This window comes from Vipera berus (genome assembly GCF_964194415.1).
Source record: "Vipera berus genome assembly, chromosome: 1".
NCBI classification, from domain to species: domain Eukaryota; kingdom Metazoa; phylum Chordata; class Lepidosauria; order Squamata; family Viperidae; genus Vipera; species Vipera berus.
In genome coordinates this window covers 104,526,524-104,538,588 of record NC_138202.1, presented here as the reverse complement: position 1 = coordinate 104,538,588, position 12,065 = coordinate 104,526,524, and the positions used below count along the sequence as shown (strand labels likewise).

Below are 12,065 nucleotides of genomic sequence, written 5' to 3'. Positions count from 1 at the left end.
CAATTTAAAGCACAAATCAATGTGCTTAGCAATAGCCTTCATTCTATGTATATGCCTGCTTATTAGGGCTTTCACACACACACACACCCCAAGCGGCATTATTACAAAGTCAGCTTAATTGCCCCCAACAATCTGGGTCCTCATTTTACCTACCTCGGAAGGATGGAAGGCTGAGTCAACCTTGAGCCTGGTGGGATGCGAACCTGCACTAATTGCAGGCAGCTGGTGTTACTTAAGGAGGCATTAGCCCACTGCTCCACCAAGGACTTCCTTGGCCGTGGCGAGTTGACTGCAGTGAGTTGTGCCATTTTGCGTGCTGTGTTGTCTCAACGTAAAAAAGGTGAGCAAGAGAGCAAAACTGTCCCTTAGTTCTGGAGCTAGACATGCTCATTAAAGGTTTTCAATTATTTAAAAGGGAATGAGAAATCATACATGGATTTGTAGGCACTCAGTGCTGATGAAAGTAGAAGCTATATTGCATGATAAAAATAGACTAAATATTATCAGCATGTTTTTTTTTACCTACCCAGTGGGACACATGCATCCTGAAAAGCATGAAAGCTGTGTAGACATAGAAATATTTAGCAGTTGATTTTCACATGTTCTCTCCCTGCCAAGTTCCATAGTTGGTGGATGGCTACAGTTAACATAGATTTGGTCTTCTGGGCAATCATGATCTAGAAAAATAGAACATAGATAACATCATAGTCAATTTTCTATATTCTAATTGTTATTGTTAGTAACTGTTACTGTTATTGTTATCATTAGCCTAGCAGTCATATATTTTTAAGAGCATCACACAACTTCATGGCTATGGGGTATATGGCTATTACCTGTATCACTAAATATTTCTCATCAAAATCATAAATTTGTTTAGTCACAATAGTACTTTCTTAAATTATTCCTGTTCCAGTCTTCTTGCATATAGACAACCCACAAGTATGCAACAGACTAGGGTTTGGAGAAAAGTGATCTGGGTTAAATTTGTTTTTGTTTTACTTTACATACCAGTGTTGTCTTCACAGTTCATCATCCCATTTCTGCAGTGGCTGTTGAAAAATTGCAATAAATAAATAAAGATTAAAACATTTTTTTAAAAAAAGTTGGAAATCTAACCTTATATCTCTTGGAACAAACAAAAAATCATCAGTTGTTTTCACAAATAATTTTTAAAACAATTCCTGTGCTAGACTATAGATTACACTGGGCCACAATCTTTTTTTAAAAAAAATGTTGGTGATTATGATAGACCCCTTCAAACTGAAGACAAATATAATTTGTACGATGACTGTATCATGTAGGAATCTTGAGAAATATGAAATTAACTTTTAATGACTGAGGTGTACTCATAATCACATAATGTTTCCAAAACACTGAGTTCAACAGGACCAAAAGTGGCAACTTTCACCATATTCATCACTGACTGCATCTAGATTTTTGGTGAAGAAGTCCAAGTGTGAATGCAGATAATGAATCTTCAGTGAAATGTTGCACTTTATAGTCTTGTATGCTGTAAGTAGCTTGTCAATCAGCTAAATGTAGTTTGGTACTCAGCAACTGCCAAACCAATTCTCGATGACACCCTTGAATGCTTTCCAGGTGACTTGTCTGGCCTCACTAACAAATCTTTGAATCGCTTGTTATTGATGATATATCAATCCAGGGACCAACAAAAATCCCTTCCATAATCTCGGCATCAATTATTTTGGAAACCTCTGTCTAAAATAATAAAGATCTTCATTTTCCTTATTCATAACTTTCACAATTTTTTTCAACAGTCCAAATTTTATGTGAAGCTGAGGCAAAGATAGTTTTGCCAAGTCAACAAGTGGTTCATGTGCCACGTTTTGCTGTCATGGAACCAAATTCTTTTAGATTGGCCACTTCTATTTAATGTAATGTGACCCTCTTGCAGGTTTGTCCCATTCACATATGTAACAAACAGTACTTGGTATATCCAAGCTGCATTCCAAGCAGCAGAGCCATTACTTTTATTTATTTATTTATTTATTTATTTATTTATTTATTTAGTATTTATTTATTTATTTATTTATTTATTTATTTATTATATTTTTATACCGCCCTTCTCCCGAAGGACTCAGGGCGGTGTACAGGGCAATAAATACAAAAACAGGATACAAAAGTTAAAAGCGATTAAATAAATGCCCAAGGTTAAAACAATAATTAAGATGTATTAAAACCCCAACCCTAACCCATCAGACCATATTATTTTTAAATAATATTGTATTAGTTTTCTAATTTTACAATTAAACATTTCAAAAGCAACATGGTAACTGGGTAATCAATAATTCAATAACATACATAAATCTTTAGCACAAATCTCAAGTTACAACATCAGATATTTCCTCTTTTTCCCTTAATATCTACTATCTCAAATTGTGCTAATATAGTTCTTATTGTTATCAACTAAGTAAAACCATCTTTGTTACATTTCTCAATAATTTTTAGTTTATACATATCTTAATTGTGTTTGCATTCAATCCTTATCAACAATCAATGTCCTGTTATTGCTTTTTTCCCAGGCTTTAATTTTCCCTCAATATTCAACTTAACATTTGGTGTTATAATTTCCAAGCTTTAGGTGACCAGTTTCCCCTATCTCAACTTTTACATTTTTCCCTTTTTATAAAAAAAATCTAATATTATAAATACATATCTTATCTATTTACATATAATCTTATTCTATTTTCTAAAAGTTATCTATTTTCACCATATTAAACCAAAAGTCTATTAGTCTTATTATACATCTTATCTATTCAATTATAATATTACTTTATTTTCTAAAAATTATCTATTTTTCACCATATTCAACCCTCTAATCAGTAATATAAAATCCCCTCTAATAAATCAAAACCCTAGTTTCTTTCAGCCTTACTCTGGCTTTTTTCCTTTGCCAACTAACCTTCCATGTCAGTATTTTTGAATCCTCAAACAGTATAATACTATTGTTATATGTATCATTTGAAATAAGAAAGACCATTTAATTACAGGTTTTTTTGGAAGAACTAGCCCCATTGTATTCATTTAATCACCTCCCTATTACTCCAATTTCCCATAATTGTCCTGATAAGTTTATCTTTCATTCAATCTGTTCTTCCTTTTCCTCAAATTTCTTCTGATTTATGTAAAAAGTCTTTTCCATTTTCAATGTTGTCACCCTCTTTTCTAATTTTCCCATTGGCTGGATCTGTTGGTCAGTTGGGTCCTATCTTAGCATTTAGTTGTTCCACTTCTCCTGTTACTTTCTGCATTGTTGGTTCTTTGGTTGTAGTCAAGATCTGGGTTTGTATATCTAAGTTGACATCTTTTTCCTTTATGTTGCCTCTTACACGCTGAAAGAATGGTTTTGTGTATTGATTTCAACATAAAAAGGATTTTTTCCTGATCTTCATCCATATTATCTTGATAATGTATTAAGTTGAAGATTTTAAAATCAAACCTTAAAATAGTTTTTTGTTTTTTATCGCTAGGTATGGGACATCTATTTCATGTGCTGTAGTCTTTATAGTGGAAATTGTTTGCCAAGTAAGAATTTATAGCCCAAAATATTCCATCGTGTAATAACAGATACTTCTCATGTAAAGAAATAGGAAAACAATTTCCTACATGTACCTCTGAAAGTCAGTAAAGGTTTATCTTCATAGTTTAAACAGGCCAGATATGCCCCCTGCAGTTCCTTCTTTACAGCTGAGTTTTTCACAGCTGGTATCTGTCAAGGTCAGGAAAGTTTTTTCTAGGTTTTGGGCTTCAAGCCAAGTCTCTTCTAGTCAATAACAAGTTGTAATACCATACTTCACCACAAGATGTCACTGATGCCATTTAAAACTTTTTAAGACCTGAATTTTTATAATAGTTTTGCAAGGTTTAATTCTTTTCTTTTTAGCTAAAAACCAATGTCTCCAATAAGAATAGGAAAACTTTTAGTTCCCAAATTTCAATAGTATATGCATCCAATTAGACTAAAGTTGTTCTTATAATTGCTCTATTTCCCCTGGCTAGTCAGTCACCGCTGTTCTTATAGGGTGGGGTAGGAATTTCTTTCCCTCTCTCCTCACAGGGGGAAAAATACTTTGGGCAGCTTTTACAGGAAAGATATTTAAAGTCTTAAAGAGAAGGTCAGATCTCATCCAGTTTCATCTGCATTGCTTTAAAGGTGCTTGGTAGTAATTTTGACTTTGGCTGTTAGTAGCTTAGTGACGAGCCATATTGCTATGGCCGGTCTTTCCCTCGCCAGTTTGGAGAGCTGCCCCAAATCAAGAGGAAGGTCTGCACCCTCCCGCAATCAAGCGGAGGTCCCCTCCTTGCTCGTCACCCCTACAGGGTGACTTTCAACCCTTTTCAGGGTCCCCCAGCAGGATGAAATCGGACGATGAAGACGGAGCTTGCCTCCATGCGTCTGCAGACATTGCAATGGCAAACCAGAAGTCCTGCAAAGCCATTACTTTTAGAGGTCCACATATATTCCAGTTGTACTTGGTGTACTGAATGTGCTTCAACAACATTCCATGTTCTTGTATGTTTGTTTCATGTGTGTAGCATAGCCAATGAAAGGTGCCCTGGTGTCATCATGTAAAAACAGATTTCTATAAACGTATGTAATAGGTTAAATTACTGGTTATTTTTGGGATTAGCAGCCAAATATCTATAAGATACATATAAAAGTGTTCAGGAAACAAAATATTTGTTGTCCAGTGTTATGTGTTAGATAGAATATATGGTCCATACTTTAAATAGAAAGTGGATATCCTTAATGACAAAGATTTCTGAAAATATCTAGCATATTTGAATCATGACAGCACAGTCAATAATAAAAGGAAGTTACAAACAGTATTTGAGGAGGAAAAAAATGAAGTGGCTGGATTGGGAAGATATTAGATAACTGAACCAGCTACCATCTTATCTCAGACTCCTCCTACCAGTCATCCCATCCACCTTATGTGGAGAAATGGAGGAGAGAATCTTTGCCTTTGACAACAAGATGCCTCATGTAAATCCTGCCTTTCTTTCTTTCTTTAAGATAAAGAAAAACAAAAAATTTCTGGAAGAAAATTCAGGGAAGGAGATGGCAATTAAGAAAAATGAGATATAAATAAATAAACAAACAAACAGACAAATTCTATTCAGTGGAAAATTAAGACATTTGTAAACTTTGATTGGAAACTATCTGAAATATGAGAGTAACTTACCACTTTCCAAAAGATGTTATTATATTTTCTCCAGGGGGATAGTCAATACCATGAAAATAGCAAGGGCATTCATTTCTATAGTGAAAATGAAAACAAGTACTGAGTATTGGTATACAATTTATATGACTGGAAATATTAAGTGTTGTAAAGAAAACAAAACATTCCAATCAAGCATCATGTGCTTTCCTAACAAGTAAATCCCGCATACAGCCAAGTAAGATGGGTTACAGATATATTAATGATAATACATAGGTACCATATGTATTTTTATTTTTAAAATGCTATTTTTTAAAAAAGATAGAATGCTAACACTGTTCTTCGTATCAGAAATTATAATAAAATATGCTTTTGTCTTCACATAATTGAGAGACAAAGGATACAATGACTACAGACTTAGTCAAATCAAGTAAAGCTTAACTGTGGCATCCTGTTTGGAAAAAATCAGTCAACGTATTTGGTATTTTTCCTATCTACAGAAACAATCTTTTGATATAACTTAATTGGTGTTCACTTTTAAGCAATAGAGTTACTAGCTAATAAAATCCATGTTATGCCATCATAAAATAAATTATATTTGGGGAATATTTCATTAGAATACTAGAAAAGATTTGACTCAAGACATAAATGTAACTATTTATAACATTCATGGCCAAACTCTACGAATGCTGTTTGAAGTGGAAAGCAAGAAGAGCGAGAGACCACATCTCCAACTTGGCCCAGTGCAGGGTGTGGAATCATTACTGTCTCTCGTGCCCACCAATGCTTTCTGTTCAATTACTCAATACATTAGAAATTTGTTTTTCAGCTCTGTTTATGTGAAAGCATGAAGTTTTTTCCCCCACTAATCACTTAAGATATGAAAACATATAATTATAAAGAAATAATAATTAAACATACTGTGGCACACATCTGTCAGTTTTGATGTTCAGATACATTCCAGAGGGGCAGGTGCAGCCTTCAACACAATCTTCATCGCATGCCTCTGGCACAGAGAATGCTCGGCAGCTCCTACCACAGGTAGATACACAAGTACTGTATTCCTTTGTATCTTCACATGAAAGAGCTGCTCAAATGAAAAGAAGAAAACTTCTCATGTTACAGGCCAAATGCACACACATTCACCTGAACATAAGATGCTGTTACCAAACATTATGTATGCTTACTCAGAAGTTAGATCCAGCAAATTTAGGTAAAGCACAGGACTTTACCATAAGAAACTGTTTCATTGACAATAAATTATGTTACTGAACTAAAACCTTCATGGCTTATTACATTCAACATTCAGTGTAGATTTGAATCCTTTTCTTATTTATTTTTTTTGCCTTCTAGTTTTGGGGATGAGTACTGACACTTGTTTAGAATTTACAGCGTAATTTCTGCATAGTTCTCATCTCAAAATATCACAAAATCATGCATTTTCAGCAATTATGTTCCAATAGCTGTTTGACAACAGAAGGCAGGTTCAGATCTCACAACAGCCTGATTCAGGAATATTTCATGATGGAACATTTGCCCTAACCTTAATCCGGAAGATATAATAATGGGTTTGATAGCAGCTTGTGGCCTTGAGAATTAAGCTTTCCCAGTCTTGGGAAATCATATAAAGTCATCTCCAATACAGAGGCTTTTTTTCCAATTTTAGGAGAGGAGCACTACATGATAAAACAACTTGCATTTATACAAGTCCTATACAAGACTTCCAACTACTTTACAGAGGAAAGAAGCCTTCATCTTTCTTGCACTCCATGTTTCTCTTACAGTACTGTGATATAACCAGTTTAAGAAAGACAGAGGAAATGAATCTTTAACTGCAAGAATTCATGGAAGAGCTCTAGCATAATTTTCTACTAAGGCCCACAGTTGTATGGAAACAAGCAAAGAAATTAAGTTCAGACATTTCACCACTTCACAGGATTTAGCTTCAGTCATGGCGCCAAGGACAGTTGTTAAATTTGGATGTTGAAAAATAACTTACCACATTCTGGGACACTACTCCGGAAATTGATCTCCACTCCAAATCTGTGGCAGAGATGGGCATAATGGGAGAGAGCGGAACACATACAGATCTGCCCACATTTGCAGGTGTCTCTTCTACACTGTTCAAAATAGGGAAGAGGACTCAGATAGGTATAGCATGGGGCAAAGAGTTCTTTGGTAATGATGCTGCAAGCTTCTGTTGCATAAGCAGCTGTCAAAGTAATAAATAGAAATAACCAAGTTTTAGTGTGGGATCCTTTAATTTAAAAGCGTTGTAAAGTCTTTTTTTTTAATCCTGGGGAACAAAAATGTCTGTTTCAGCTTCTCTGATAAACAACACCGTTCCTGATGGTATCTGTAGATGTAAATTGTGTTGGATTTTTTCAAGAATTTGAATTGCAATCGCCATAAATATTTTCACCTCCTACTCATTCTTATATTCATATTTAGACTGCTTCGGAATCATACAACAATAGACATATTGCATAGACATAAACTGCAGTAGCTCCACCAGACGATCATTTATGAGGAATGCTGAGACTACTACTTAAGCAACACCTACTTGAGTTTCTCTTCCTTAGGATGACCTGCTTGAACATTTAATCACTGCCTGGCTAAACTTAAATTCTGTCATTTCACATAAAAATGCTAATAATGTCACTATGCAAATTACAAATTATATATGACAAAAGAAAAATGTAACCTCTAAAACATCTATTGTTTTGTAGAAGCTACGACAAGAAAAGATTTCACTTAGGCACCTAATCTGTGCAAGGAGCTTTGCAATTATTATTTATATTTTTAAAGAGCTGTACACTTTAATTATTTTAGGCATTTTAGAATGCATTTATTTAGCTTAGCCATAGAAGGGAGTAAACTATTCAAGGCCTGAATTACAACAAAACTGAATGCAAGAAAAAAAAATAAGGATAAATGGTAGCTGTAACTTCTAAAGAAATATCCATAGTGCTACATAGAACAGCCATGATGATGGCATTATAAACAGTCATCTTGTTTGTATAAGGATAGTGTGAATGTGTGTGTGTGTGTGTGTGTGTGTGTGTGTGTGTGTGTGTGTGTGTGTCTATGGAGCCCAAAATTTTTGTTGCTAAGTGAAACATTTGTTGAGTGAGTTTTGACCCATTTTACGACCTTTCTTGACACAGTTGAGTGAAACACTACAGTTGTTAAATTAATAATACCTTTGTTAAGTCTATGGTTTCCCCATTGACTTTGTTTGTCAGAAGGTCATAAAAGGTGATCACACTGCAAATGTCATAAATGAACACTGCAAATGTCATAAATACCAATTGTCAAGCAGCTGAATTTTTATCATGTGACCATGGGGATACTGCATTGGTCATAAGTCACTTTTTTCAGTGCTGTTGCAACTTCAGTCACTAAATGAAACTTGTTGTAAGTCGAGGGCTACCTGTATATATAGGGATTGGTCATCTTAGATATTTTCTTAATCTGTGGAATGCAAGGAATTGATTTTGAGGTTTAAATATATGAATACAGACATCACAGTTGCAGAAGCACAAAATGAACCTTAAACATTTTCTCACTCTTACTCTCCATGGTCATACTCACCTGCTTGTAAATGAATATCACATGGATCAATTGAGGAACTGTCATACCCAGGACTACAGGATGATGATGTTTTCCAGGAATTTCCAAAAAGCTGAGGTGTAGTTTCTGGCACTCCAACTGGAGATCTTTTTTTATTGATTGATTTTTAGCAAATAAGAGGTTTTGAAAATAAGCAGTAACATCAATTAAAAACACATACTTCAATTATTGGATGCATACAGTGACAGTAATATAATTGACTGGTTGTCATGTGGTCCTGATATCAGGACTCTATAAATCAACTTATTCAGTTGGTTTATATTTTAAAAGTATTACCCTAAAAACACTACTTAATTTATTACCTTTTGTGCAGAAAAAGAAGACGGTGTGACAAGTTAAACAATATATCCTTCTCCACTGGGTTTGTGTGCAGAAATATTTCATTTTATAAAATGTTAGGCAATCCGATTATTTGATTTCTATACAGTATATAACTAAACATGACCTTTCTAAATTTAACTTGAAAGAATTGAAAAATTCTAAAGTAGCCATTGCTCTGCAATGTTTTTCAACCTTGGCAACTTTAAGATACATGGACTTCTCCGTGCAAGACAGGGAATACTAGGTGTTGAAGTCTACGCATTTTAAAGTTCACAAGGTTGACAAACACCACTTTAAACTATTTATAACAGGCTTTTCAAACTGTATTCCACAAACAATCCTAGCATTCTAGTATTCTATGAAAACTTGATGAGGTTCACTCAAAATACAGCCAATTTGCTGTCATCAGAATTTTGTCTCTTGATCATGAGTTGAGAGAATTTTTTTTTTGCTTTTACTAACAAGTTTTGTTACTTGAACATTTGAAACTCTTGATCTGGAGGTCACCAAAACAAAAAGGCAACCCTGTATTTGAAGAGGTGAGTCAAATATTTAGAAATGTTCAGAACTCTGTGTATGAACAGTGGCCCAAATGTTTATGAAAAAAAAATGTAGGACCTTCTTCATCACAACAGGCTGCATGATAAAGCCCAGATTTGCGAAACTACTGTTGACAATGGGCCGGGGAACTGTTTTGCTTTACCTGCAAGACAATTATTAACTATGGTACAGTAAGCTTATTGAGGGCATATAAAATATGCTCTATACCAGTGATGGCAAACCTTTCAGAGACCGAGTGCCCAAACTGCAACCAAAAACACGCTTATGAATCGTCGGGTGCCAGGTGGGCGTGGCCCATTGGGTGGGTGTGACCAATTGGGTGGGCGTGACTGCGGTGGTAAACAGCAGACTGGGTGGGACTAAAAAGTTCAATCAATCAATTCCAACTTTGCAAGATCTTTTTTTTTCCTGTGAGAAGTTGAAATTGATTGATTAATTGAACTTTTTTTTTTTGCACATGGCGGCGGAGGCCTAAAGCGAAAAGGTTTTATAAAGCACAGCTGAAGGCCTAGGACTGGGGTGACGGCACGCGTGCCCACAGAGAGGGCTCTGCGTGTCACCTGTGGCACGCATGCCATAGGTTCGCCACCACTGCTCTATACTTTGCTATACTTTTGGCAGTATATCTCCTAGTCAGTGCCCATAGCATTATGACAATGGGATTGAAAAGAATTACCGCTAGAACTGGACAATATTTAGAGTATTAGAGAAAACAAGTAAGGGAATCATCTTCTTCTAAGCAACAGAGCTTTGTGAGGCACCAGATGAATAATAATAATGCACATGATAGATGGATAAAAATGTTAAAGCCAGTCCAATGTTCAATGTTTGTTATGTTCAATGAACCATAATAAAAAGGAAGAAGCTAAAATGCTCTGGGACTTTAGAATTCAAACAGACCAGCAGCAGCCACATAATATCAATTGTGGATAAGACAAAAAAAAAAGTCTGGATAGTGAATGTGGCAGAACCTTGAGACAGCAGAAGAGAAGAGAAAGAACTGGAGAAAATTACAAAGACCTGCAAACAGGAATAGAATGACTTGGCAAAAGAAAAAGAAGATAGCATCGATAATAATAGGCGTCTTGGGTGCATTGCAGGCAGTCCTTGGCTTATGACCACAATTGAGCCCAACATTTCTATTGCTCACTGAAACATTTGCTAAGTGAGTGTTTCCCCATTTTATAATCTTTCTTGCCACAGCTGTTAGGTGAATCACTGCAGTTGTGAAATTAGTCAAACCATCGCTAAGGGAATCTGGCTTCCCCATTGGTTTTGCTGGTCATATGGTCACAAAAGGGAATCACGTGACCCCGGGACACAGCAACCGTCATCAATGAGTCGATTGCCAAGCATCTGAATGTTGATCACATGACCATGGTCAGGGGTGGGGAACCTTGGCTTTTTTATGACTTGTTGAACTTCAACTCCCAGAATTCCTGAGCCAGCCATGGCTCAGGAATTCTGGGAGTTGAAGTCCACAAGTCATAAAAGAGCCAAGGTTCCCCATCCCTGACCATGGGGATGCTACAACAGTCATGTGAAAACTGATCATAAGTCACTTTTTTCAGTAGCACTGCAACTTTGAACGGTCACTAAACAAAGTGTTTTAAGTCAGGGACTACCTGTACTCAAACACCATTGGCATCAACAAAATCACTATCAGTCAATTGCAAAAGGTAGCTTTACTTGGAAAAGCTTATGTCCTGTGACTATACCTTTAATACCACCAAACAACATCTGCCTATCCCAGGTCTGTAGGAAGAATTCAATAGGTGGGTAAAAATGCCAAATCCAGTTTAAATATCTGCAATGAACCTTAATAGTAAATGTACTGAAAATTACTTCATTGTGGTTTGCTATTTATAAATTGGAACAAAAAGGAAGGACTACTTAAAGTGAATATTTGAAAGTATAGTTGAAAAATAATTAAAAAAATGATCAGGTTAAAATATTGTGGGATTTCCCAATGCAGACTGGCAAAGTCTTGTCTCGTGACACACCAGATATAACTGTGGCTGGAAAAAAACTCATGGGGGAGTATTTATTTATTTATTTATTTAATTTATTTAATTATATTTTTATACTGCCCTTCTCCCGAAGGACTCAGGGCGGTGTACAGGGCAATAAATATAAAAACAGAATACAAAAGTTAAAAAACGATTAAATATAATGAGTAGTAGAGTAAAAGACAAAGAATTGGGGAAGATCACAAAGTATCAAGATCTGAAAATCGATGTTGAAAGATTATGCCATAAACCAGCTTTGGTGGCCACAATGATTATTGGCACTCTGGATGCCATGCCAAAAAATCTTGAATGGCACTTAGAAAATCTGTGCACTTACAAAATTTCCATCCACTAATTA

At 35.5% G+C, this 12,065-nt stretch overlaps 1 protein-coding gene across 1 annotated transcript in view; it reads right to left on the bottom strand.

Moving 5' to 3' along the window:
• Positions 1–12,065, bottom strand: part of OTOG (otogelin) — a gene marked incomplete at its 5' end in the record, with an annotated part of 105,734 nt that overhangs the window by 62,247 nt on the left and 31,422 nt on the right. Inside the window, 6 exons of the mRNA XM_081330296.1 lie at positions 527–677; positions 1,009–1,049; positions 5,208–5,282; positions 6,105–6,270; positions 7,183–7,395; positions 8,778–8,902. Coding sequence (XP_081186422.1) covers positions 527–677; positions 1,009–1,049; positions 5,208–5,282; positions 6,105–6,270; positions 7,183–7,395; positions 8,778–8,902 — 771 coding nt within the window. The remainder of the gene's footprint in view (positions 1–526; positions 678–1,008; positions 1,050–5,207; positions 5,283–6,104; positions 6,271–7,182; positions 7,396–8,777; positions 8,903–12,065) is intronic.